General features: G+C 32.6%; 2 protein-coding genes and 1 long non-coding RNA gene across 4 annotated transcripts; all 3 read right to left on the reverse strand.

Moving 5' to 3' along the window:
* Positions 1–6,991: 6,991 nt before the first annotated feature.
* LOC143898706 (uncharacterized) lies at positions 6,992–11,910 on the reverse strand. The gene is made up of 7 exons (XM_077408352.1): positions 11,385–11,910; positions 10,854–11,130; positions 10,032–10,196; positions 8,052–8,295; positions 7,914–7,976; positions 7,779–7,848; positions 6,992–7,517 (listed from the first exon to the last, which is right to left on the reverse strand). The coding sequence occupies exons 2-7, from the start codon at positions 10,970–10,972 to the stop codon at positions 7,420–7,422; spliced, it is 759 nt and encodes a 252-aa protein (XP_077264478.1). The 5' UTR covers positions 10,973–11,130; positions 11,385–11,910; the 3' UTR covers positions 6,992–7,419.
* A 3,412-nt stretch (positions 11,911–15,322) lies between these two features.
* On the reverse strand, positions 15,323–17,979 carry LOC143898705 (putative gustatory receptor 28b). Of its 2 annotated transcripts, none has more exons than XM_077408351.1 (7): positions 17,692–17,979; positions 17,156–17,430; positions 16,437–16,598; positions 16,052–16,289; positions 15,897–15,959; positions 15,741–15,830; positions 15,323–15,496 (listed from the first exon to the last, which is right to left on the reverse strand). In XM_077408351.1, the coding sequence occupies exons 1-7, from the start codon at positions 17,968–17,970 to the stop codon at positions 15,440–15,442; spliced, it is 1,164 nt and encodes a 387-aa protein (XP_077264477.1). In that variant the 5' UTR covers positions 17,971–17,979; the 3' UTR covers positions 15,323–15,439. The 2 variants fall into 2 exon arrangements, with proteins under 2 accessions (XP_077264477.1, XP_077264476.1); XM_077408350.1 differs by having other exon boundaries at positions 16,040–16,289.
* Positions 17,980–18,630: 651 nt separating this feature from the next.
* On the reverse strand, positions 18,631–19,617 carry LOC143898707 (uncharacterized). Its single transcript, XR_013257279.1, has 3 exons — positions 19,189–19,617; positions 19,001–19,090; positions 18,631–18,776 (listed from the first exon to the last, which is right to left on the reverse strand). It is a non-coding gene; the product is annotated as an uncharacterized LOC143898707 (long non-coding RNA).
* Between the last annotated feature and the right edge of the window lie 4,294 nt (positions 19,618–23,911).

The raw sequence follows: 23,911 nt of genomic DNA on the forward strand, positions 1-23,911 counted from the left end.
GTAATAACATAGTGCAGTTAAATATAAAAGATAGGATGCCATTTCGAAAGTTATTTGTGTCCCAAATATTGAATTCAGTTCGCGAGCAAGGTGTCATATTTCTAAATGAAGATGCCTGCCAAAAGACACATTTGGTTATAAAAAAATATAGATAATTATATGTGTGGCAACTCATATCATTTTAAGAATCCAAGTGATTCTTATAATTTATTTTTATTGCTTTTTAATATATAGTTCTATCTTATTTAATTATCAAGAGACACGGTAGTGTCTCGCGCCAAGTACACGCGGAGCGAGACCGACCGTGACTCTTTTACGCGACGCGACGGGTTGCGAGTACCCGAGATGTTGAGATCTCGATAACGAGTGAACGGATCAAGTTCTAAGTAGGCTTGATCGATAGCTTGGGGTCCAATTAGGGGGGGGTTTCTCTCATAATATTCCGCTACGTGCCTTACGAGCGGAGATATTGCGACGCAAAGTCCAAATGTGAAAATTTATTTTTAAGATACTCCTAACGCTCTCATTCAATATTATTATGATTATCAGAGAAACGTCCTTTTCACTTTTTCGACGCTGGCGGCGCAGGTATCGCCAGTTTCGATATCGCGCGCGTATTTCGAAATTAGGTCGATAAACTTATCGGTCAGGAGGAAGATTTCTATTTAATTGTAAGTAATAATTAGGTATATAAATAATATATATTGAGTCAACAGAAAAGAAGATTCTCTACGCTTGGCAGAAAGTGCCGCTAGGGAATTTTTAAGTCGATTCTTATGAATCAAGCTTGAATTTGATGTCTAGGTATCCCAGGTTGCCGATGACGGGATCCAGATAATGCGCTTCATAGATTTCGGTGTCCAGGTGTAATAATACGTTGAATTCGATGTCCACGTGTCCCAGGTTGCCGATGACAAGGTCCACATAGTGCGCTCCGTAGTTTTCGGTGTCTACGTGTATTAATACCTTGAATTCAATGTTCACGTGTCCCAGGTTGCCGATGACAAGATCCAGATAGTGCGCTTCCTAGTCTTCGCTGTCCAGATGTAATCGTACGTTGAATTCGATGTCTAGGTGTCCCAGGTTGCCGATGACGAGGTCCACATAGTGCGCTCCGTAGTTTTCGGTGTCTACGTGTATTAATACCTTGAATTCGATGTCCACGTGTCCCAGGTTGCCGATGACGAGGTCCACACAGTGCGCTTCGTAGTTTTCGGTGTCCAGGTGTAATAATACGTTGAATTCGATATCCACGTGTCCCAGGTTGCCGATGACGAGGTCCACACAGTGCGCTTCGTAGTTTTCGGTGTCCAGGTGTAATAATACGTTGAATGCGATGTCTACGTGTCCCAGGTTGCCGATGACGAGGTCCACATAGTGCGCTCCGTAGTTTTTGGTGTCTACGTGTATTAATATCTTGAATTCGATGTCCACGTGTCCCAGGTTGCCGATGACGGGATCCAGATAATGCGCTTCATAGTTTTCGGTATCCAGGTGTAATCGTACTTTGAATGCGATGTCTAGGTGTCCCAGGTTGCCGATGACAAGGTCCACATAGTGCGCTCCGTAGTTTTTGGTGTCTACGTGTATTAATACCTTGAATTCAATGTTCACGTGTCCCAGGTTGCCGATGACAAGATCCAGATAGTGCGCTTCATAGTTTTCGGTGTCCAGGTGTAATCGTACGTTGAATTCGATGTCCACGTGTCTCAGCTTGCCGATGACGAGGTCCACATAGTGCGCTCCGTAGTTTTCGGTGTCTACGTGTATTAATACCTTGAATTCGATGTCCACATGTCCCAGGTTGCCGATGACGAGGTCCACACAGTGCGCTCCGTAGTTTTTGGTGTCTACGTGTATTAATATCTTGAATTCGATGTCCACGTGTCTCAGGTTGCCGATGACGGGATCCAGATAATGCGCTTCATAGATTTCGGTGTCCAGGTGTAATAATACGTTGAATTCGATGTCTACGTGTCCCAGGTTGCCGATGACGAGGTCCACATAGTGCGCTCCGTAGTTTTTGGTGTCTACGTGTATTAATATCTTGAATTCGATGTCCACGAGTCCCAGGTTGCCGATGACGGGATCCAGATAATGCGCTTCATAGTTTTCGGTGTCCAGGTGTAATCGTACGTTGAATTCGATGTCTAGGTATCCCAGGTTGCCGATGACAAGGTCCACATAGTGCGCTCCGTAGTTTTCGGTGTCCACGTGTCCCAGGTTGCCGATGACGAGGTCCAGATATCGCGCTCCGTAGTTTTCGGTGTCTAGGTGTAATAATACCTCGAATTTGATGTTCACGTGTCCCAGGTTGCCGATGACAAGATCCAGATAGTGCGCTTCATAGTTTTCGGTGTCCAGGTGTAATTGTACGTTGAATTCGATGTCTAGGTGTCCCAGGTTGCCGATGACAAGATCCACATAGTGCGCTCCGTAGTTTTCGGTGTCTACGTGTATTAATATTTTGAATTCGATGTCCACGTATCCCAGGTTGCCGATGACGGGATCCAGATAGTGCGCTTCATAGTTTCCGGTGTCCAGGTGTAATCGTACGTTGAATTTGATGTCTACGTGTCCCAGGTTGCCGATGACGAGGTCCACATAATGCGCTTCATAGTTTTTGGTGTCTAGGTGTATTAATAACTTTAAATCTGAATGGGTGCGTTCAGCCGATACTCCGCTAGCCTAGCAATCGTGACCAGTTGCTCGTTTTTGCTCGTTTCTTCTCTTTTTAATCCAGTAAGTCAAAAAAGAGGAAACGAGCGAAAACGAGCGACTGCTCACGATTGCTAGGCTAGCAAAGTATCGGCTGAACGCACCCAATGTAGGACACGTAGATATCGAATTCGAGGTATTAATACATGTAGACACCGAAAACTACGAAGCGCACTATGTGGACCTCGTCATCGGCAACTTGGAACACGTGGCCATCAAATTCAAGGTATTAATACACCTGGACACCGAAAACTATAGAGCGCGCTATGTGGACCTCGTCATCGGCAACCTGGGACACCTAAACATTGAATTCAAGCTTGATTCATAAAAATCGACTTAAAATTTCCCTAGCGGCAGAATTAAAATTATGTCATGACATAATAAAAATCGCTGAATTAAAATTATGTCTAAACATAATAAAAATTGGATGAATTAAAATTATGTCTGACGTAAAAATAATTATCAAAAATATCGATACCTGAAGATATCGGTACATATACAGTTGCAAACAACATTCAGTAAGACACGCAAATAAAAATAAATAAAGAATTTTACAGTTAACGACTTATTAACATTAATCATGCTTTATTGCGATTATGTTTTATGTTGAAATTGAAAAATATATACAAGGTGTACAACTAAAAGGGTTACAGATTATTATTTTTAAAAAACTGAGCAAAATATTAAATTGTTGTTTTCTTTAGAAATAATAGTCCGTAACACTTTTAGCTTCATACCTTGTATTATATACGGTTTATGAAATTATAAGATATATTGTTTATAAGATTAAGTTGCGTAACACTACAAAAAAGCGTGATATCCGTACAAAATTACCTTTTTAAAAAAAAGGTAAAATGAGCGCCAAGTACACGCATAATAGTGTATATGTATTATGTTGTTACCCTGTTATGTTGTTACTTCGAAAAAAACAAAGTGGTAGTATTATACCTCCAAATAGCTTTATCCTGTACATACTGTTTATACAATGCGTAATATACTACAAAAAGGCGTGATATCCGCACAAAATTACCTTTTTTAAAAAACGGTAAAAAAAGGCGCCAAGTACACGTATAGTAGTGTATATGTTGTTACTTAAAAAAAAAAAGAAAGTGGTAGTATTATACCTCGAAAAAACCTAAGTAACACGTGGTAGATCTTTATATCTTGAAAAATCTCGAAAAAATCTAAGCAGTAGTATCTTTATTTCCGAAAAATTATAACCCAAGTGATACACGTCACAAAATTATGTTACCTTATCAAAAAGAAGAGTCGCGCTTCAAGTGATCTATTACAATTACAAAAAAGAAATGATATCTCTTTAAGTTAGAGCGCCAATTACAGAGAGAACATGTATATTGCCTCAAAAAATAATTGTTGCACTATTATTAGTACATAAGTCGATGATCTATCATATATATAAATGTGAATCAATTTTTACATTGAGATTCCCAGTATCCGTTTATGGTTATCAGTACACATAATGTATCGATGAAGACCGACCACAGGTTTCTTCCATGTATAGTTCAGTCCATGCTCTTCTCACTGACAGATACCGTATGTGCTCGCTTATCTTATCAAATCTAGTGCCAATATACCTGTGCAAAAAACATCTCAGAAAGTATAAAATATGTAGCAAATTAAAACATTTAATAATATATGATAAATGAAAATGTTTAACTCATATTTATATGAATTGTAGGAATTTTGTACAATAATATAATATATATAACGGTATATACATATAATTTATATGTAATCTATCTTTTAATTCTGAAAAATTTAATTGAGGATTATATAGAAGTAATATGTTTAGTCTTGTATAAACTTCCTGTAGTTTTTTATTAAATTCTTTTATCATTTTAATGATATTTAGTAAATTTAGTATTTAATGAATAAATTTTACACTAACGAGGAAGTTATGAAAAGTAGAGATACAGGAAATTAAATGCAAATACAAACAATGATACATTTATTTACTGAATAAATACTGTAAATATAAATATTATAAAAACCATAAGATGAAGGTAAATAATAAATCCACGAGCGTATTAATGTGAAGAGAATGATTTAGTATGTAAGGCAGATATAATCCCCAAGAAACAGTCTCATTCAAATTTTGCCACAGTAGTGACTCATACACATTTACAGTCATACTGTACATGATCCACGCAATTACTACTCTTTTCGACCATATATATATTTTTCGATACATTTTTGGAGTGCCCAGTTCTTCCAAGGTATCGTCTACAGCTGCAAGCTTCTTCAAGCACATAGCAAATCTCTGAAATAATAGCAGGCGACAATTTGAAACGCATCTATGTCATCATGTATTATGTAAAGCAAATATGCTATTTTAATAAAAATACACTGTAAAAGCAAAAAATTAAAAAACAAGATATCTATCACTCTATAAGAATTTTTTGTTTTCCAATGCTGCGCGCCATATTAGAAAAATTGCCATATTAGAAATATAAAATAATATAATTACTTTAACGTTACTAAATATATAGTAATTATTTGTATGATTGTACCTTTCGATGATAAAAGCTCATAATCACGGACACAACCAAAGTAAAGATGTTAATCTCCGTAACGATTATAACAACTGAGGTCAGAAATAGTATTTCGATTTTAAAGAGAATTATTATATAATAAAAGAGATAAGCATAAGTAAACCATAGTGTCAGAGAGTATAGAATACTTAAATACGCAGTCCACCAAATCCTTGGTTGTTTTCCGGGATAAAATCCTAAACCGACAATAAAGCACATATAACGAGGAAAGGACGCAGAGCCTGTTGGATTGTAGTTATACCACGATCATCGCTATTGTAAATTTACTGACTGTTTGTTTAAATTTGTTTATCGGGTGTATCGCTATTGTGCCGATTTGCAACTGCGGCGGAACTTCGTAATCACAGTATATGTTCCTTACAGCACTTACGCATATTGAAATTATAGATTCACTTTGATGAGTCAAAAAAAAAAAAAAAAGATTGATGGTTGAATCTTGTTGGGATCCATTGTAATGGAGCCACTAATACAGTTTTCTACGTATTCTTTTTATTAGTTTGAAGCAAATACGTTTACTGTTGCTTCTGTCAGTATTGGTCTATGTAACGTAACTTTCCTCATGTGTCATATCTGATGATGATACATAATAAGATTAACAAGTAAAAGGACAACGATAATGAGTAATAGTATAATTTAATGATATGAGTAATAGTATTTTTTTTAATATCAATTTGTCGCAACAATAGTAAGAAAAGAAGCGAACATAAAAGAAATATTTTTAGAATTTCTGGAAGTGTAAAAATTATATTAAATTTGCTTTTTACTTATTCTTTATTCTTTTGGATAACAATGTAATTTTATTGATGTGAGGTATAAATCGACTAGAGCGTAGAAATTTGTGAAATTTTACGGTAAAATTTTCTAGATTATTAAATCTGCGATGCGAAACATTTATAATTATTTTTGCATCTTACTTTTTATACTACTGTTGTAATTGCCAAAGAAAATTATCTATATCTTGTATTATCTGTGAATAATTCATAATAAAACACGATGAACTTACATATCTTAATAATTATATCACATTGCAAGTCACATTATTTGTAGAGTATCGATAGAATATAGATTTATATATATATATATATATATATATATATATATATATATAGACACTAAAAGAAAAATTTAATTAATAAAATAAATAAACTAATATATATATATATATATATATAATATTGTTGTCGAAATAATTTTTATGTGTATTAAAGTATATTAAAACGTACTAAAAGTGTATAAATCGACAATAATTGATTTATTTAATTTCAACATTATTGATTATACAAATTATATATAAAGAATGCGTTTTACCCTTTAATTATTAATATTTTAAGTGTAATAAAAATGTTTTCCGTTTTATATAGTGTCTCATTTAAAGATATCATTACGTGATTAATCTGTAAGCACAACAAAAAAAAGAAAATTACTAGTTGCCCTAGTTGGTAGAATCATTAATTATTTTTTTAAATTATTACTACACTGGCTGCATCCAGAAGCACGATCGCTCATTGAACGCTCATTGAGCGCTCACAGGTAGCCGCTCAGTGAGCATTTTTGATGTACTGGATATATGCTCACAACAGTTCACTATACGCATTTATGTGACGTATAAGTTATAGATATTTATTTGCATTTATAATATATAGACATCTACGTCTCTAAAGATCTGCGTAAATATTAATTTCTATCTTTACTATCTGCCACCTGTAAAAATATACAAATGCTTTATCTAAATATTGTTTAACTACTTAATATGTTAATATTTTGATTATTTGCAAAAAAGAATAACTTAACTTTCCAACTAAAAGATAAAAATTAACAACGGCACAAGAATTATTTTAGTTACTAACCTTTAGGGATATTAAATTGGCGCGAAGATTGGAGAGGGAGCGTAAAGTGAGCGGAGTGAGTGATAGAAAACTACGCTCACGAAAGTGGCGAACGCTCACCGTGAGCAGCTCAAAGAGCGTTTGTATCCAATAGATAGATCTAGGGAATATACTGATCGCGCTCAACGAGCGCTCAGTGAGCGGTCGTGCTTCTGGATGCAGCTATTGGCTCAAGCTATATACCTGCATATAATCGATGTGATTACAAATAATTGTTTTGATGAGCTTTTGGGATACTAAACTTAATATAAAGTGCAGGGTGGATTATTCTTTAAAGGGTAAATCAGGCCGTTGACATTTGTATCACGATGGTCAAAAACGTTGTAATCGCTACGCAGAACTAAGAAAAAATGTATAAATTTTTAATTAATTCTTATTATTTGTAAAGCTAGCATTATATTTAAATATGATGTAAGATAAATGTAAGATAAATAATATAATGTATGTAAGAAAAAAATAGTAACTTAACTTTAATAACAACTTTAACGATAAGCTTAGAAGCAATTTTATGAATTTCTATAATGCATGTAAAATATAACATGCAAAAATAAAGTAACAGTAAAAATAAATGAAAAATGAACCTTTATGAGGAATTTGTTACCAAAGGGGAAAAAACCCATTCCAGTAAACTCCAACGGATGATGCATTGTTTGCAAATTGAACTGATAAATCTGTACATAAATAGTCATTTAACATAATTTGCTTTATTTACTTTTGCTATTAAAATATTTTTTACCTCTTTCAAAACGTCAGCATACCGAAGAGTTAATTTATTAATTATTTCGTCAATTTTGTTAGCCTAAAATGTATAATTGATTTATATTGAATATATATATATATATTTTCTTATATTGAAATTGCATATTCTTTTTACCTTAACACAGACATTTTCACAAATGTAATTTATAGTATACACTTTTCCTACAATCATAAACATCCGGAAAGCTACTCGAAACCATACGCTGACTGGTATTAGCTCTCGATGCATTAACGATTTGTATAAGTAGAAACATAATGATGTTCCAAGTAATGAAAAAGATGCTGTGTCGATAGTCATCTGAATTCCAAACACCAGATTCCATTCACGTGCAATGCGACATAGTTCTGAATGAAGATGTCTGTCCACAAATCAAATTTTTATTACTGACAAACATAAAAATGACGAAAATAAGGAATTGTCTTTATAAATTATCATTAATTGCTTCTAGTCCAGCAGCCACCGCCTGTTTTTTTCAGTGATTAATAACAGGCTAAATCTTCGTGAGTAGGTTCGGTTCGACAAGACGCCCAAGTCTTCCCTGTGAAAATTCTCGATAGAGGTAGCTAATGAAGTGCACAGGTGTAAAACATGTCAATTTGGTGGGGTGTCGAAATTGTCTGACTAACAGTAAGTTTTTTATTGAAATGTTAAGATAATTGGATAATAAACTCGGAAAAACAATTGTCCTACAAAATGGATGGTTTGACTGGAGCGTCCTCCGCTCCGAATATGTCCAAATAACGAGATCATAAAAATTATTAATAACCAGCTGATTTTTTGTATGCAGCTTAGTAAACATTTGTATAATGAATTGGCCACATAGTCCTACAAATTTGGTGGTACGTTTTCCCAGTCCTACGCTTGGAAGTTGTCGATTCCACCGCGGTAACACTTTTTTCATTAATAACAACCTAGTTATAATTTTTTCTTATCGGGAATAAAGTGTAGAACACAATTTTACCACTGTCCTACACAAAAAGTGGTATGTATTTCCAGGAATAGATATATCTTGTTCACAAATTTAACTGTATATTTTGATATACAGTTAAATGCATAAATAATCCCGAGTAAATCACGTTGTCGTTACACATTTAAAAAAAGCCCAAACACAATTCTGTACTCTGTAAAACTTTAGTATATGTCAAGCGGCCCTGTGATAAGCATGTACCATTTTCCACCGATAAGGTTGTAAATGCGTTTATGGCAATATTTTTTTTTGACATAACGAATAAGAATCACTAATATTAATGGAATAATTGATTATCTTAAATTATTAAAGAGGTTGAATATTATTAACTAATAATTATTATCAATTGCTCATTTTTTAAATATTTTTTTAATGAAGTCAATGATATGAGCATAATTGATTGAGATGGGGAACGCTTTAAAAAAAGTATTGATTCTGCTTACGAATACATGTGTCCCAAATTACATAAACTACAACTACGAAATTATGTTATTTTCAATATTCTTGTAGGACTAGCGATACATACCCATTTTTTGGTAGGACACTGTTTGATTTATGCAAAGAATGCACTAACTTAACATATGTGTTTTTTGTCCTACGGTTATTAATGAAAAAAAGGTTACCGTGGAATCGACAACTTCCAAGCGTAGAACTGGGAAAACGTACCACCAAATTTGTAGGACTATGTGGCCAATTCATTATACAAATATTTACTAAGCTGCATACAAAAAATCAGCTGGTTATTAATAATTTTTATGATCTCGTTATTTGGACATATTCGGAGCGGAGGACGCTCCAGTCAAACCATCCATTTTGTAGGACAATTGTTTTTCTGAGTTTATTATCCAATTATCTTAACATTTCAATAAAAAACTTACTGTTAATCAGACAATTTCGACACCCCACCAAATTGACATGTTTTACACCTGTGCACTTCATTAGCTACCTCTATCGAGAATTTTCACAGGGAAGACTTGGGCGTCTTGTCGAACCGAACCTACTCACGAAGATTTAGCCTGTTATTAATCACTGAAAAAAACAGGCGGTGGCTGCTGGACTATTCTTGTTATACTATTAAAATAATATTCTGTATTAATACAAAAATATATGCATATGTATTGAATTACATTGAGCTCCATAACACTCGCTTGTAATTATCAGTACCCAAGGTACGTTGATGAACAATTATTGTAGGTTTCTTCCATGTATTCCTTAGTGAATGCTCTTTTTTCTCTCTTACCAATAGATTTTGCATATGCTTTTTTACTTCATCAAACCTCGTGCCGATGTACCTGTTTTATAAATATTATTTCACTAAATAATATTTTGAATTGTAGCCTCTATGACAGATCTATTAGCCATTTTTGCATAGTAAGGTTTAAAACTCGTATATATAATAAATTTCATATTTATGAAATTATAATATATATTGAACTTTAGAAAATAGTACGTGTATTTTATATATTACTCTTTTTAGAATCAATTTTTAAATATACTTTTACAAATTAATTAAGAATTAATTTTTTGAATAGGTACTTTTACAAATGCCGAAAAGTATCATTCCTGTGATAATTGCCTTTTATTAATTATTTTAAAAAATGTGTAAAATATATATATATACATTATCTTTATATATATATATATATATGTAGGTCCGGAAGTATGTTCCGGGACTTTTATTTTTGATATCGGTATATTCCGGGACATTTGGCAGTTTCCAGGACTGTCCTGGAAAAAATTGATGTCCTACGGCAATTTTCGGGACAGTTTTTTAAATCTGATTACATATATATGCGTTATATTCCAGGACTGTACATTTCAAAAAACGTAAACAGTCCCGGAACATACCTCTGGACCTACATATATATATATATATATATATATATAAATGGAAAATGTTTTGAATATATAATTAGTTGCGTTAATTTGATAAACAAACAAGTACAAACCATAAGAAAGTGATGAACACTGAGTTTATAAGTGTACTAGCATTAATACAATAATTAAATACATGAGCTACAATAAAAATGCCCATGAAGTAGTTATTTCTTTCAGAAATACCAGCCATGATGTGGTGTCGTTAAAATTTAGAGCAAAGCACCACACAGTCCACCCAATTGCTATTCGTTTCAACAACATATGCACTTTTTCATATATTTTTGGACTACCTAATTCTTTCAAAGAATCATCCACTGCAGTAAGTCTCTTCATACACATTTGAAGTCTCTAAAATGAAATTAAAAAATAATATTAAATACAATGGTATATATTATTCTTCTGTGATAAAATGCGTTTACACACACACATATAGACAACTTAAAAAAATTTTGTTTAGTAGAACCATTTTAATATTAAATAGAAATGTTATATTGACAATTGATAGAAATATTACACGTGCGTAATTACTTTAGCATTACAGTGTAATCTAAGTGTAAATGTAATGTTTTAATTAGTAAAAAGATTAAACACATTAATTATACCTTGTTGTAATATATGTTAAAAATCACAGATGTAATTGTCGTAATGATGTTGACTTCCAAAAGGATTAACGTAATGGTATGGGGAAATAATTTTTCCAATGAAAGAGACCTCACCGTGTAGTACAAAAGATAGCCATTTAAAAACCACACTGCCGCAGAATATAGAATGCTTAGATATACAACTCCAGATTTTGGACTAATTAATGGGTAAACACATAAACCGATAATAAAGCACGTAATAAAAAGAGGTCGAAAGGCTTGTTGAACCGTGGTAGTCATGATCGTCACAACCGCGAATTAACACTGAGTGTTAAACTTGTTATTGTTAAATTTGTCATTTCATTTGTTGGCAATTACATTAATGCGTAATAATACTGTTTTTTTTCATAATAGCGATATATGCTTATTGGAGCACTTACGCAAATATGTATGCGTAATAATACTGTTTTTTTTTTTTTTTTTTTTTATAATAGCGATATATGCTTATTGGAGCACTTACGCAAATATGTTCGATAAAAAAGTTCAATCCGTTTTAATGAATGAAAAAAATGACTCGTCACTAAATGTGTGCTGCAAAATTATTGAAACATTGACGCTGATATTAATTTCTTATGTGTTTTTCCATGCAAAGTAAATATATTTAATATTATTTTTATATATTGTATTGTTTATGTATTTTTTTAACTTAATATTGTATGTATATATAGCAATATTATATTTAATTAAAGTAATTTAAATCGACCTGACTGGCAATATATATAACGTCTTTCCGATATGAACATTGAAAAACTGTGAGCCAACTTGGTTTGTCGGATTCACACAGCACTTTTTTTCAGATCGATATCGAGACATTATTAATTTTGACCATAGTTTTGGTCCGTTGATGTAATTTCTAAATTAAATAGTTTTTAATTTTATTGCGAAAAATATTACCCCAGCCAGGGTTTGAACCTGGAACCTCCCGTATACCGTGCGGGTGTCGTGCCAATTCGACCACTAGGGCTGTGGTAATATTTATCGCAATAACAACTGTAAGATGGAGCACCGATTACTAGGTCGACGGTGTATAATAAACAGAATAATAAATTTCTTTCGCCAGTATATAGAATAATAGGTAATTATGCAGTATAGGGGAAGCACCTCCGATGACCTTGACCTTGACATATGTTGTCAAGGTCACCCTCCTGAGTGACCTTTAGAAGGTTTTAGCCGTCGCTCGTTTTTTATTAAAAAATTATAAACAAAAAAGGTTTCGAAAATATAGCAGTTATTTTAGGTACTGAGATGCATAAACGACTAATATTACGTTTTTCTTTAAAACAGAGAATACTTTATTTCGCGAGAAAGTCGCTGCTTTACCAAAACACAACATTTAAAGCAGTAAATTGTTGATAAATTGAAATTGTTTTGTTAAAGCAGGGAATACTTTATTTTGCGAAAAAATCGCTGCTTTACCAAAACACAACATTTAAAGCAGTAAATCGTACCTATGTAGGTTAGTGACGCGCTTTAAAAGTATTTAAGTGTTTAAAGCGCGTCAACCTAACCTATATATGCACCTATATATGCTATATTTTCCAAACTTTTTTTGTTAATAACTTTTTAACGAATAACGAGCGACGGCTAAAACCTTCTGAAGGTCACTCGGGGTCATGACCTTGACAACATATATCAAGGTCATTGAAATCGATGAGGTCGCCAAACTTTTTTTTGTTAATAACTTTTTAATAAAAAACGAGCGACGGCTAAAACCTTCTGAAGGTCACTCAGGAGGGTGACCTTGACAACATATGTCAAGGTCAAGGTCATCGGAGGTGCTTCCCCTATACTGCATAATTACCGAATAATAATTAAAGTAATTTAAATCGACCTGACTGGCAATATATATAACGTCTTTCCGATATGAACATTTAATTTAGAAATTACATCAACGGACCAAAACTATGGTCAAAATTAATAATGTCTCGATATCGATCTGAAAAAAAGTGCTGTGTGAATCCGACAAACCAAGTTGGCTCACAGTTTTTCAATGTTCATATCGGAAAGACGTTATATATATTGCCAGTCAGGTCGATTTAAATTACTTTAATTATTATTCTATATACTGGCGAAAGAAATTTATTATTCTGTTTATTATACACCGTCGACCTAGTAATCGGTGCTCCATCTTACAGTTGTTATTGCGATAAATATTACCACAGCCCCAGTGGTCGAATTGACACGACACCCGCACGGTATACGGGAGGTTCCAGGTTCAAACCCTGGCTGGGGTAATATTTTTCGCAATAAAATTAAAAACTATTTAATTTAGAAATTACATCAACGGACCAAAACTATGGTCAAAATTAATAATGTCTCGATATCGATCTGAAAAAAAGTGCTGTGTGAATCCGACAAACTAAGTTGGCTCACAGTTTTTCAATGTTCATATCGGAAAGACGTTATATATATTGCCAGTTAGGTCGATTTAAATTACTTTAATTATTATTCTATATACTGGCGAAAGAAATTTATTATTCTGAATATTATATTTAATACTAACGTAAAAAATTTACTATATTAAATTATAAAAAATCTTAATACAATAAAATATTGAATAAGATATAAATATGCACACACACACACACACAAAACATTAAATTTACATATAAAAATATAATGATACATATCAAAGGAATGATATAATTTGGAAGAAAGAGAAAGAGAGAGAGAGAGAGAGAGAGAGAGAGAGAGAGAGAGAAATTTGTAACATAAAGATTTGTATTACATAATAACGTAGAGATACAATGTTCATTAATCACAACAAAATATATTTTATAAACGATAATTCTTGTTTAATTGTTCAAAATATGCATCTTGTGGTATAGAAAAGATTTGCATTATAATGATAATAAATGTTGCAACTGTCATGACAAGTTGAAAGAAAATATCGCGCTCAATTGTTGCTACAATAACATAACTAAAAAATTGTGATTTTTCAGGAAACACGATTTAAAGTTTGGAATTGTTATAACTTTCTATGAGAATTTTAAAATACCGTATTAGCAAGTAACTTTTATTGCAACTTTTACGATGGTCTCACTACGACGACAACTGAGATTGACTGAAATAAGACAGTATTGCACTCCACATAATTCACTAAATGATATGGCACAATAGCAACACAACTGTTCCTTCGAGTTTGTGAAGCTTAAGCATCGTCCATTTAACTATAAATAGTATATGTAACAACCTTTTTTCCTGTATGAATAACTCAAAAAGGACGATTTTTATGTTATATTATTGTTACACCAAATGGAGCGATATGCAATTTCCGTACGGAACAAAGATTTTAATAAGAGACAAGAGACATTTTAGATTAGCATTTTGTATACTAATTTTATACATTTTTGTCATATGTTAGAATTTAATATAAAGGTATGATATAAATTTGATAAAAAAAAGGATAAAAAATTTTGACATTTTAGCATTCAGTTTGAATGTTCTACATAATTATTTTAAGATAATGCAACAAAATTATTTTCAGACCTGCATCTAGCTAAATTTTTAGATACTTCAGCAAAACCATTTTTTCCGTAATATTCAAGATTGTGGAAAGAATTTTCATGTGTATTAAAACATATTAAAAATGTATAAATCGGTAATAATTAATTTAATTAATATTTTAATATTATTTATTAGTTATATACATATTATATATGTATAAAGAATGCGTTTTGCCTTTTAATTATTAATATTTCAAGCGCAATAAAAATGTTTCCCGTTTTTTAGTTTATTATTCAAAGATATTATTACGTGATTAATCTGTACAACAAAAAAGTACAACAAAAAAAAGAAAACTAATAGTTGATAAAATTATTAATTATTTATTAAAAATTATTACTACAATATATATATATATATATATATATATATATATATATATATATATAGCAAGCGATATACACGCATATATAATCGATATAATTACAAATAATTATTTTGATGAGCTTTTGGAATACTAAACTTAATATGAAGTGCAGGGTGGATTATTCTTTTTTATATAAGATGTATCTTCAGGCGTTCGACATTTGTATCACGATGATCAAAAACGTTGTAATTGCTACGCAGAACTAAGAAAAAATGTATAAATTTTCAATTAATTTTTATATTTGTAAAGATAGCATTATATTTAAATATGATGTAAGATAAATGTAAGATAAATAATATAATGTACGTAAAAAAAAAATATTAGTAACTTAACTTTAATAACAACTTTAATAAGCTTAGAAGCACATTTATGAATTTCTCTAATGTACGTAAAATACAACACACACATAAAAATAAAGTAACAGTAAAAATAGATGAAAAATAAACCTTTATAAAAAATTTGTTGCCAAAGGGGAAGAAACCCATTCCAGTAAACTCCAACGGATGATGCATTGTTTGCAAATTGAACTGATAAATCTGTACATAAATAGTCATTTAACATAATTTGCTCTATTTACTTTTTGCTATTAAAATATTTTTTACCTCTTTCAAAACGTCAGCATATCGAAGAGTCAATTCATTGATTATTTTGTCAATTTTGTTAGCCTAAAATTGATAATTGATTTATATTGAATATATGTATACATATTCTGTCTTATTAAAAATGCATTGTACATTTTTTTTACCTTAACACTAACATTTTCACAAATGTGATTTATAATATACACTTTTCCTACAAACATAAACGTCCAGGAAATCACTCGAAACCATACGCTCACTGGTATTAGATTTCTATATTTATGCGTTAGCAATTTGTATATGTAGAAGCACATTGATGTCCCAAATAATGGATAAGACGCTGTTTCGGCAGCCATCTGAATTCCAAACACCAGATTCCATTCGCGTGCAATGCGACATAGTTCTAAATGAAGATGTCTGTCCACAAATCAAATTTTTATTACTGACAAACATAAAAATGACGAAAAGAAATTGTTTTTATAAATTTATCATTAATTGCTTCTTGTTATACTATTAAAATAATATTCTACAAAAATATTAATATGCATATGTATATTGAATTACATTGAGCTCCACAACACTCGCTTGTAATTATCAGTACCCAAGGTACGTTGATGAACAATTATTATAGGTTTCTTCCATGTATTCCTTAGTGAATGCTTTTTCTTCTTTATCAATAGATTTTGCATATGCTGATTTACTTCATCAAATCTGGTGCCGATGTACCTGTTTTATAAATATTATTTCATTAAATAATATTTTTAATTGTAGCCTCTATGACAGATCTATTAGCCATTTTTGGATAATATGGTTTAAAACTTGTATATATAATTGTAAATTCTATATTTATGAAGTTATAATATATATTGAAATTTACGAAACAGAACGTATTATATATATTACTTTTTAGAATCAATTTTTAAACATACTTTTACACAAATAAGAATTAATTTTTTGAATATTTTTACAAATGCCGAAAATTGTCATTCCTGTGAACCTATGTGAAGTTAGCCCCCCAATGATAAAAAATCTAAAATTTTTTTGCAAACGTTTGCCCATCGTTTGCCCACGAATGCCCCGTTGAAATTTTTGTTTGCCTTCGCCTATTATAGTTCAAAAGTTGTGGGAAAGTCAATTTTGGAGGGGCCAACTTCACATTAATGATTGCATTTTATTAATTATTTTAAAAATTGTGTAAAATATATATACATTATCTTTAAAAATGGAAAATGTTTTGAATATATAATTAGTTGCGTTAATTTGATAAACAAACAAGTACAAACCATAAGAAAGTGATAAACACTAAATTTACAAGTGCACCAGTATGAATACAATAATTATACATATGAGGTACAATAAATCTCCATGAAATAGTTTTTTCTTTCAGCTGTAACAGCCATGGTATGGTGTCGTCAAAATTCAAAGCAAAGCTGAACACAGTCCACCCAATTGCTATTCGTTTTGACAACATATGCATTTTTCGATATATTTTTGGACTACCTAATTCTTTCAAAGTATCATCCACTGTAGTAAGTCTCTCCATACACATTTGAATTCTCTAAAATAATATTGAAGAACAATATAAATTATAATAATATATATTATATTTCTGTGATAAAAAACGTTTATACATGTACGTTTATAGATTACTTAAAAACTATTGCTCAATAAAACCATTAAAGTATCAATGAGTAGTGTTATATTGGCAGTTAATGTAAATATCAGGCATGCATAATTATTATTTTAACATTACAATATAATATAATTAGTGTAAATATAAAGATATAATTGGTAAAAAAATTAAACACATTAATTATACCTTGTTGTAATATATATTAAAAATCACAGATGTAATTGTCGCAATAATGTTGACTTCCAAAAGGATTAACGTAATGGTATGGGGAAATAATGCTTCCAATGAAATAGAGCTCACCATGCAGTACAAAAGATAGCCATAAACAAACCACACTATCGCGGAATATAGAACGCTTAAATATACAATCCGAGATTTTGGACTATTTAATGGGTAGACACATAAACCGATAATAAAGCACGTAATAAAAAGAGGTCGAAAAGCTTGTTGAACCGTGGTAGTCATGATCGTCACAACCGCAAATTAACACTGAGTGTTAAACTCATTATTGTTAAATTTGTCATGTCATTTATTGGCAATTATATTATTACGTAATAATACTGTTTTTATCATAATCGCGATATATGCTCATTGAAGCACTTACGCAAATATGTTTGATAAAGAAGTTCGATCCGCTTTAATGAATGAAAAAGATGACTCGTCACTAAATGTGTGCTACAAAATTATTGAAACATTGACGCTGATTAATTTCTTATGTATTCTTCCATGCGAAGTAAACATATATTTAATATTATTTTTACTGTATTTTTCATGTATTGTCTTTTTACTTATTATGTACTGCTATTGTACATATTTATAACAAATTGTATGTGTATATAAAAAATTCGCTATATTAAGATTATTAAATAATCTTTATACAATAACATATTGAATAAGATATAAATGATAAATCCCGTTCTTTTAAGTCCCATATACACGCGTGTGCGTGTCGCGCGCGCGCGCACACACACACACACACAAAACATTAAGTTGACATATAGAAATATAAGGATACGATTCAAAGGAATGATATAATTTGAGAGAAAAAGACAGAGAGAGAGAGAAAGAGAGAGAGAGAGAGAAATTTGTAACATATAAAGATTTTTATTACATAATAACGTAGAGATGATTATTATTCACAACAAAATATATTTTATAAACGACGATCTTTATTTTAATTGTTCTAAATAGTTCCAAAATATTGCATCATTAAATGGTATAGGAGACATCTGCATTATAATAATAATAAATTTTGCAATTGTCATGACAAACTGAAACAAAATATACAAATTAAATTTTTGTAAGGACCAAAGATTTTAATAAGAGATAAAAGGTATTTTAGATTAGCGTTTTGTATACTAGTTTTTGTTTTTGTCATATGTTAGCATATAACAATAAAGATATGATATAAATTTGATAAGAAAAAAGGTGGCGTATTAATTATATAATTTAATGTAAAAACATATAAAATATAAAAAAGGAAATAGAAACTTACTTTTCGCAGAAAACTATTGCCAAAATAGAAAAGACCCAGTCCTGTTAACTTCAACGGATGATATATTATTTGTACTGTAAACTGATGTATCTATATAACATACATAACTATATAAATCAATATATATATACATATCTATATATAATATACAATAATACAAAATTGTTATCAAAATTTAAACTACGTACTCGAGTTACTTTTTTTTACTGAAAAATCAAGAGACACGGTAGTGTCTCGCGCCAAGTATGTACACGCGGAGCGAGACCGACCGTGACTCTTTTACGCGACGCGACGGGTTGCGAGTACCCGAGATGTTGAGATCTCGATAACGAGTGAACGGATCAAGTTCTAAGTAGGCTTGATCGATAGCTTGGGGTCCAATTAGGGGGGGGGGGGGGTTTCTCTCATAATATTCCGCTACGTGCCTTACGAGCGGAGATATTGCGACGCAAAGTCCAAATGTGAAAATTTATTTTTAAGATACTCCTCCTCCTCCTAACGCTCTCATTCAATATTATTATGATTATCAGAGAAACGTCCCTTTCACTTTTTCGACGCTGGCGGCGCAGGTATTGCCAGTTTCGATATCACGCGCGTATTTCGAAATTAGGTCGATAGACTTATACGTCAGGAGGAAGATTTCTATTTATAATCCGAGAGCCCACCGCAAAAATTTGGGTCCATCGCTTTTATGGATAAATTTATTTGCAAAAGGTAGTTTATAAGTCGTATTATCATAAACGATTGTCAGCCAAACTCGTACCCCCTGCGTTATGAGCAATAAAAATTTATTAACAATTGGATTTCTAAGCGATTTGGGTCCATCGCTTTTATGGACGAAATTTGTTTCATTCGAAAGGGCATCAAATTCCCTTTCAGAAAATACCCGGCTGATTTGCCCTGGCCCCTGCAAAACCCAGGCTGATCATGATTTTTGACTCAACGCGCGAGTCAGATCGAGCGTGGCGTTTGAAATGCGCGCCGTAAACAAGGACAGAGCGTCACGCTTTTATTTATACTTTGGATACTATCTAATATCATAAATTTTTAAAGATCATAATTGTTGTTATTGTTATTATTTAACGTTTATGATATTATAATATTGTGTAGGGATTAAGAATATTTTTGATTTTCTTTATCATTCATATTATTATAATTTATATGTTAATTATATATTTTTATCATTTATCATAGTTAAAAATATCATATTTCCAGATAAAAAGTATGGAACTGTCAGAGAATGTAATGTAAATTGGAAATCTGATGACTATTTACAGTTTATTATGTAACTCGGCCACGGGTAATGATAAACTCGTAATTTTTCAATAAAATAAATGAGATACTACTAACACGTCAAATGGATTTTTGATATGCACATCAATGCTTTTTTTTACAGTGTATAATAATATTAATATATATTCAAACAGTAAGATTAGGTTCATACATCAATTTATAATAAAAATTCAGTAAAATGACTAAATTACAGTGCTAAACAGTATCTTTTATTGATAATTTTATTATTTTTTACATATCATTTTTTCCGTGTAGTATTTGCTATGATTTTGTTAAAATTCAATTAATTATAAAAAAATGTAAAAAAACTTGGAAATATTCGACAAAATTCCAATTTACATTACGTTCTCTGACAGTTCCATACTTTTTATCTGGAAATATAATATTTTTAACTATGATAAATGATAAAAGTATATAATTAACATATAAAATATAATAATATGAATGATAAAGAAAATCAAAAATATTCTTAATCCCTACACAATATTATAATATCATAAACGTTAAATAATAACAATAACAACAATTATGATCTTTAAAAATTTATGATATTAGATCGTATCCAAAGTATAAATAAAAGGGTGACGCTCTGTCCTTGTTTACGGCGCGCATTTCAAACGCCACGCTCGATCTGACTCGCGCGTTGAGTCAAAAATCATGATCAGCCTGGGTTTTGCAGGAGCCAGGGCAAATCAGCCGGGTATTTTCTGAAAAGAAATTTGATGCACTTTCGAATGAAACAAGTTTCGTCCATAAAAGCGATGGACCTAAATCGCTTAGAAATCCAATTGTTAATAAATTTTTATTGCTCATAACGCAGGGGGTACGAGTTTGGCTGACAATCGTTTATGATAATACTACTTATAAACTACCTTTTGCAAGTAAATTATCCATAAAAGCGATGGACCCAAATTTTTGCGGTGGGCTCTCGCACTATTAGGTAAATAAGGTATATATATAATAAATATTGAGTCAACGGAAAAGAAGGTTCTCTATGCTTGGCAGAAAGTGCCGCTAGGGAATTTTTAAGTCGATTCTTATGAATCAAGCTTGAATTTGATGTCTATGTATCCCAGGTTGCCGATGACGAGGTCCAGATAGTGCGCTTTATAGTTTTCGGTGTCCAGGTGTAATAATACGTTGAATTCGATGTCTACGTGTCCCAGGTTGCCGATGACGAGGTCCACATAGTGCGCTCCGTAGTTTTTGGTGTCTACGTGTATTAATATCTTGAATTCGATGTCCACGTGTCCCAGGTTGCCGATGACGGGATCCAGATAATGCGCTTCATAGATTTCGGTGTCCAGGTGTAATAATACGTTGAATTCGATGTCTACGTGTCCCAGGTTGCCGATGACGAGGTCCACATAGTGCGCTCCGTAGTTTTTGGTGTCTACGTGTATTAATATCTTGAATTCGATGTCCACGTGTCCCAGGTTGCCGATGACGGGATCCAGATAATGCGCTTCATAGTTTTCAGTGTCTAAGTGTAATCGTACGTTGAATGCGATGTCTAGGTGTCCCAGGTTGCCGATGACAAGGTCCACATAGTGCGCTCCGTAGTTTCGGTGTCTACGTGTATTAATACTTTGAATTCGATGTTCACGTGTCCCAGGTTGCCGATGACGGGATCCAGATAGTGCGCTTCATAGTTTTCGGTGTCCAGGTGTAATCGTACGTTGAATTCGATGTCTAGGTGTCCCAGGTGGCCGATGACGAGGTCCACATAGTGCGCTCCGTAGTTTTCGGTGTCTACGTGTACTAATACCTTGAATTCGAGGTGCACGTATCCCAGGTTGCCGATGACGAGGTCTACATAGTGCGCTTCGTAGTTTTTGGTGTCCAGGTGTAATAATACGTTGAAGGCGATGTCCACGTGTCTCATGTTGCCGATGACGAGGTCCACATAGTTCGCTTCATAGTTTTTGGTGTCCAGGTGTATTAATACGTTGAATGCGATGTCTACGTGTCCCAGGTTGCCGATGACGAGGTCCACATAGTGCGCTCCGTAGTTTTCGGTGTCCACGTGTCCCAGGTTGCCGATGACGAGGTCCAGATATCGCGCTCCGTAGTTTTCGGTGTCTAGGTGTAATAATACCTCGAATTTGATGTTCACGTGTCTCAGATTGCCGATGACGAGATCCAGATAGTGCGCTTCATAGTTTTCGGTGTCCAGGTGTAATTGTACGTTGAATTCGATGTCTAGGTGTCCCAGGTTGCCGATAACAAGGTCCACATAGTGCGCTCCGTAGTTTCCGGTGTCTACGTGTATTAATATTTTGAATTCGATGTCCACGTATCCCAGGTTGCCGATGACGGGATCCAGATAGTGCGCTTCATAGTTTCCGGTGTCCAGGTGTAATCGTACGTTGAATTTGATGTCTAGGTGTCCCAGGTTGCCGATGACAAGGTCCACATAGTGCGCTTCGTAGTTTTCGGTGTCCAGGTGTAATAATATGTTGAATTCAATGTTTAGGTGTCCCAGGTTGCCGATGACAAGGTCCACATATTGCGCTCTGTAGTTTTCGGTGTCTACGTGTATTAATATCTTGAAATTGATGTCTAGGTGTCCCAGGTTGCTGATGACGAGGTCCACATAGTGCGCTTCATAGTTTTTGGTGTCTAGGTGTATTAATAACTTTAAATCTGAATGGGTGCGTTCAGCCGATACTCCGCTAGCCTAGCAATCGTGAGCAGTTGCTCGTTTTTGCTCGTTTCTTCTCTTTTTAATCCAGTAAGTCGAAAAAGAGAAAACGAGCGAAAACGAGCAACTGCTCACGATTGCTAGGCTAGCAAAGTATCGGCTGAACGCACCCAATGTAGGACACGTACGTAGATATCGAATTCGAGGTATTAATACATGTAGACACCGAAAACTACGAAGCGCACTATGTGGACCTCGTCATCGGCAACTTGGAACACGTGGCCATCGAATTCAAGGTATTAATACACCTGGACACCGAAAACTATAGAGCGCGCTATGTGGACCTCGTCATCGGCAACCTGGGACACCTAAACATTGAATTCAAGCTTGATTCATAAAAATTGACTTAAAATTTCCCTAGCGGCAGAATTAAAATTATGTCATGACATAATAAAAATCGCTGAATTAAAATTATGTCTAGACATAATAAAAATTGGACAAAAATTATGTTTAGACATAATAAAAATTGGATGAATTAAAATTATGTCTGACGTAAAAATAATTATCAAAAATATCGATACCTAAAGATATCGGTACATATACAGTTGCGAACAACATTCAGTAAGACACGCAAATAAAAATTTCCGAAAAATTATAACCCAAGTGATACACGTCACAAAATTATGTTACCTTATCAAAAAGAAGAGTCGCGCTTCAAGTGATCTATTACAATTACAAAAAAGAAATGATATCTCTTTAAGTTAGAGCGCCAATTACAGAGAGAACATGTATATTGCCTCAAAAAATAATTGTTGCACTACATTGAAAAATCTTTACATTGTGTCAATTAGAAAAGAATGTATAATAACAATTTTATAAGATTAAAAAATTTTATTTAAATTTAACAAGGGAATACAAGATATTTAAATACAAAGTTATTTACATGTGTATTTTTTAATGGCCACAAAGAATTA

This window comes from Temnothorax americanus, unplaced genomic scaffold, assembly GCF_048541705.1.
Source record: "Temnothorax americanus isolate GAGA-0224 unplaced genomic scaffold, ASM4854170v1 Scaffold24, whole genome shotgun sequence".
Lineage (NCBI taxonomy): Eukaryota > Metazoa > Arthropoda > Insecta > Hymenoptera > Formicidae > Temnothorax > Temnothorax americanus.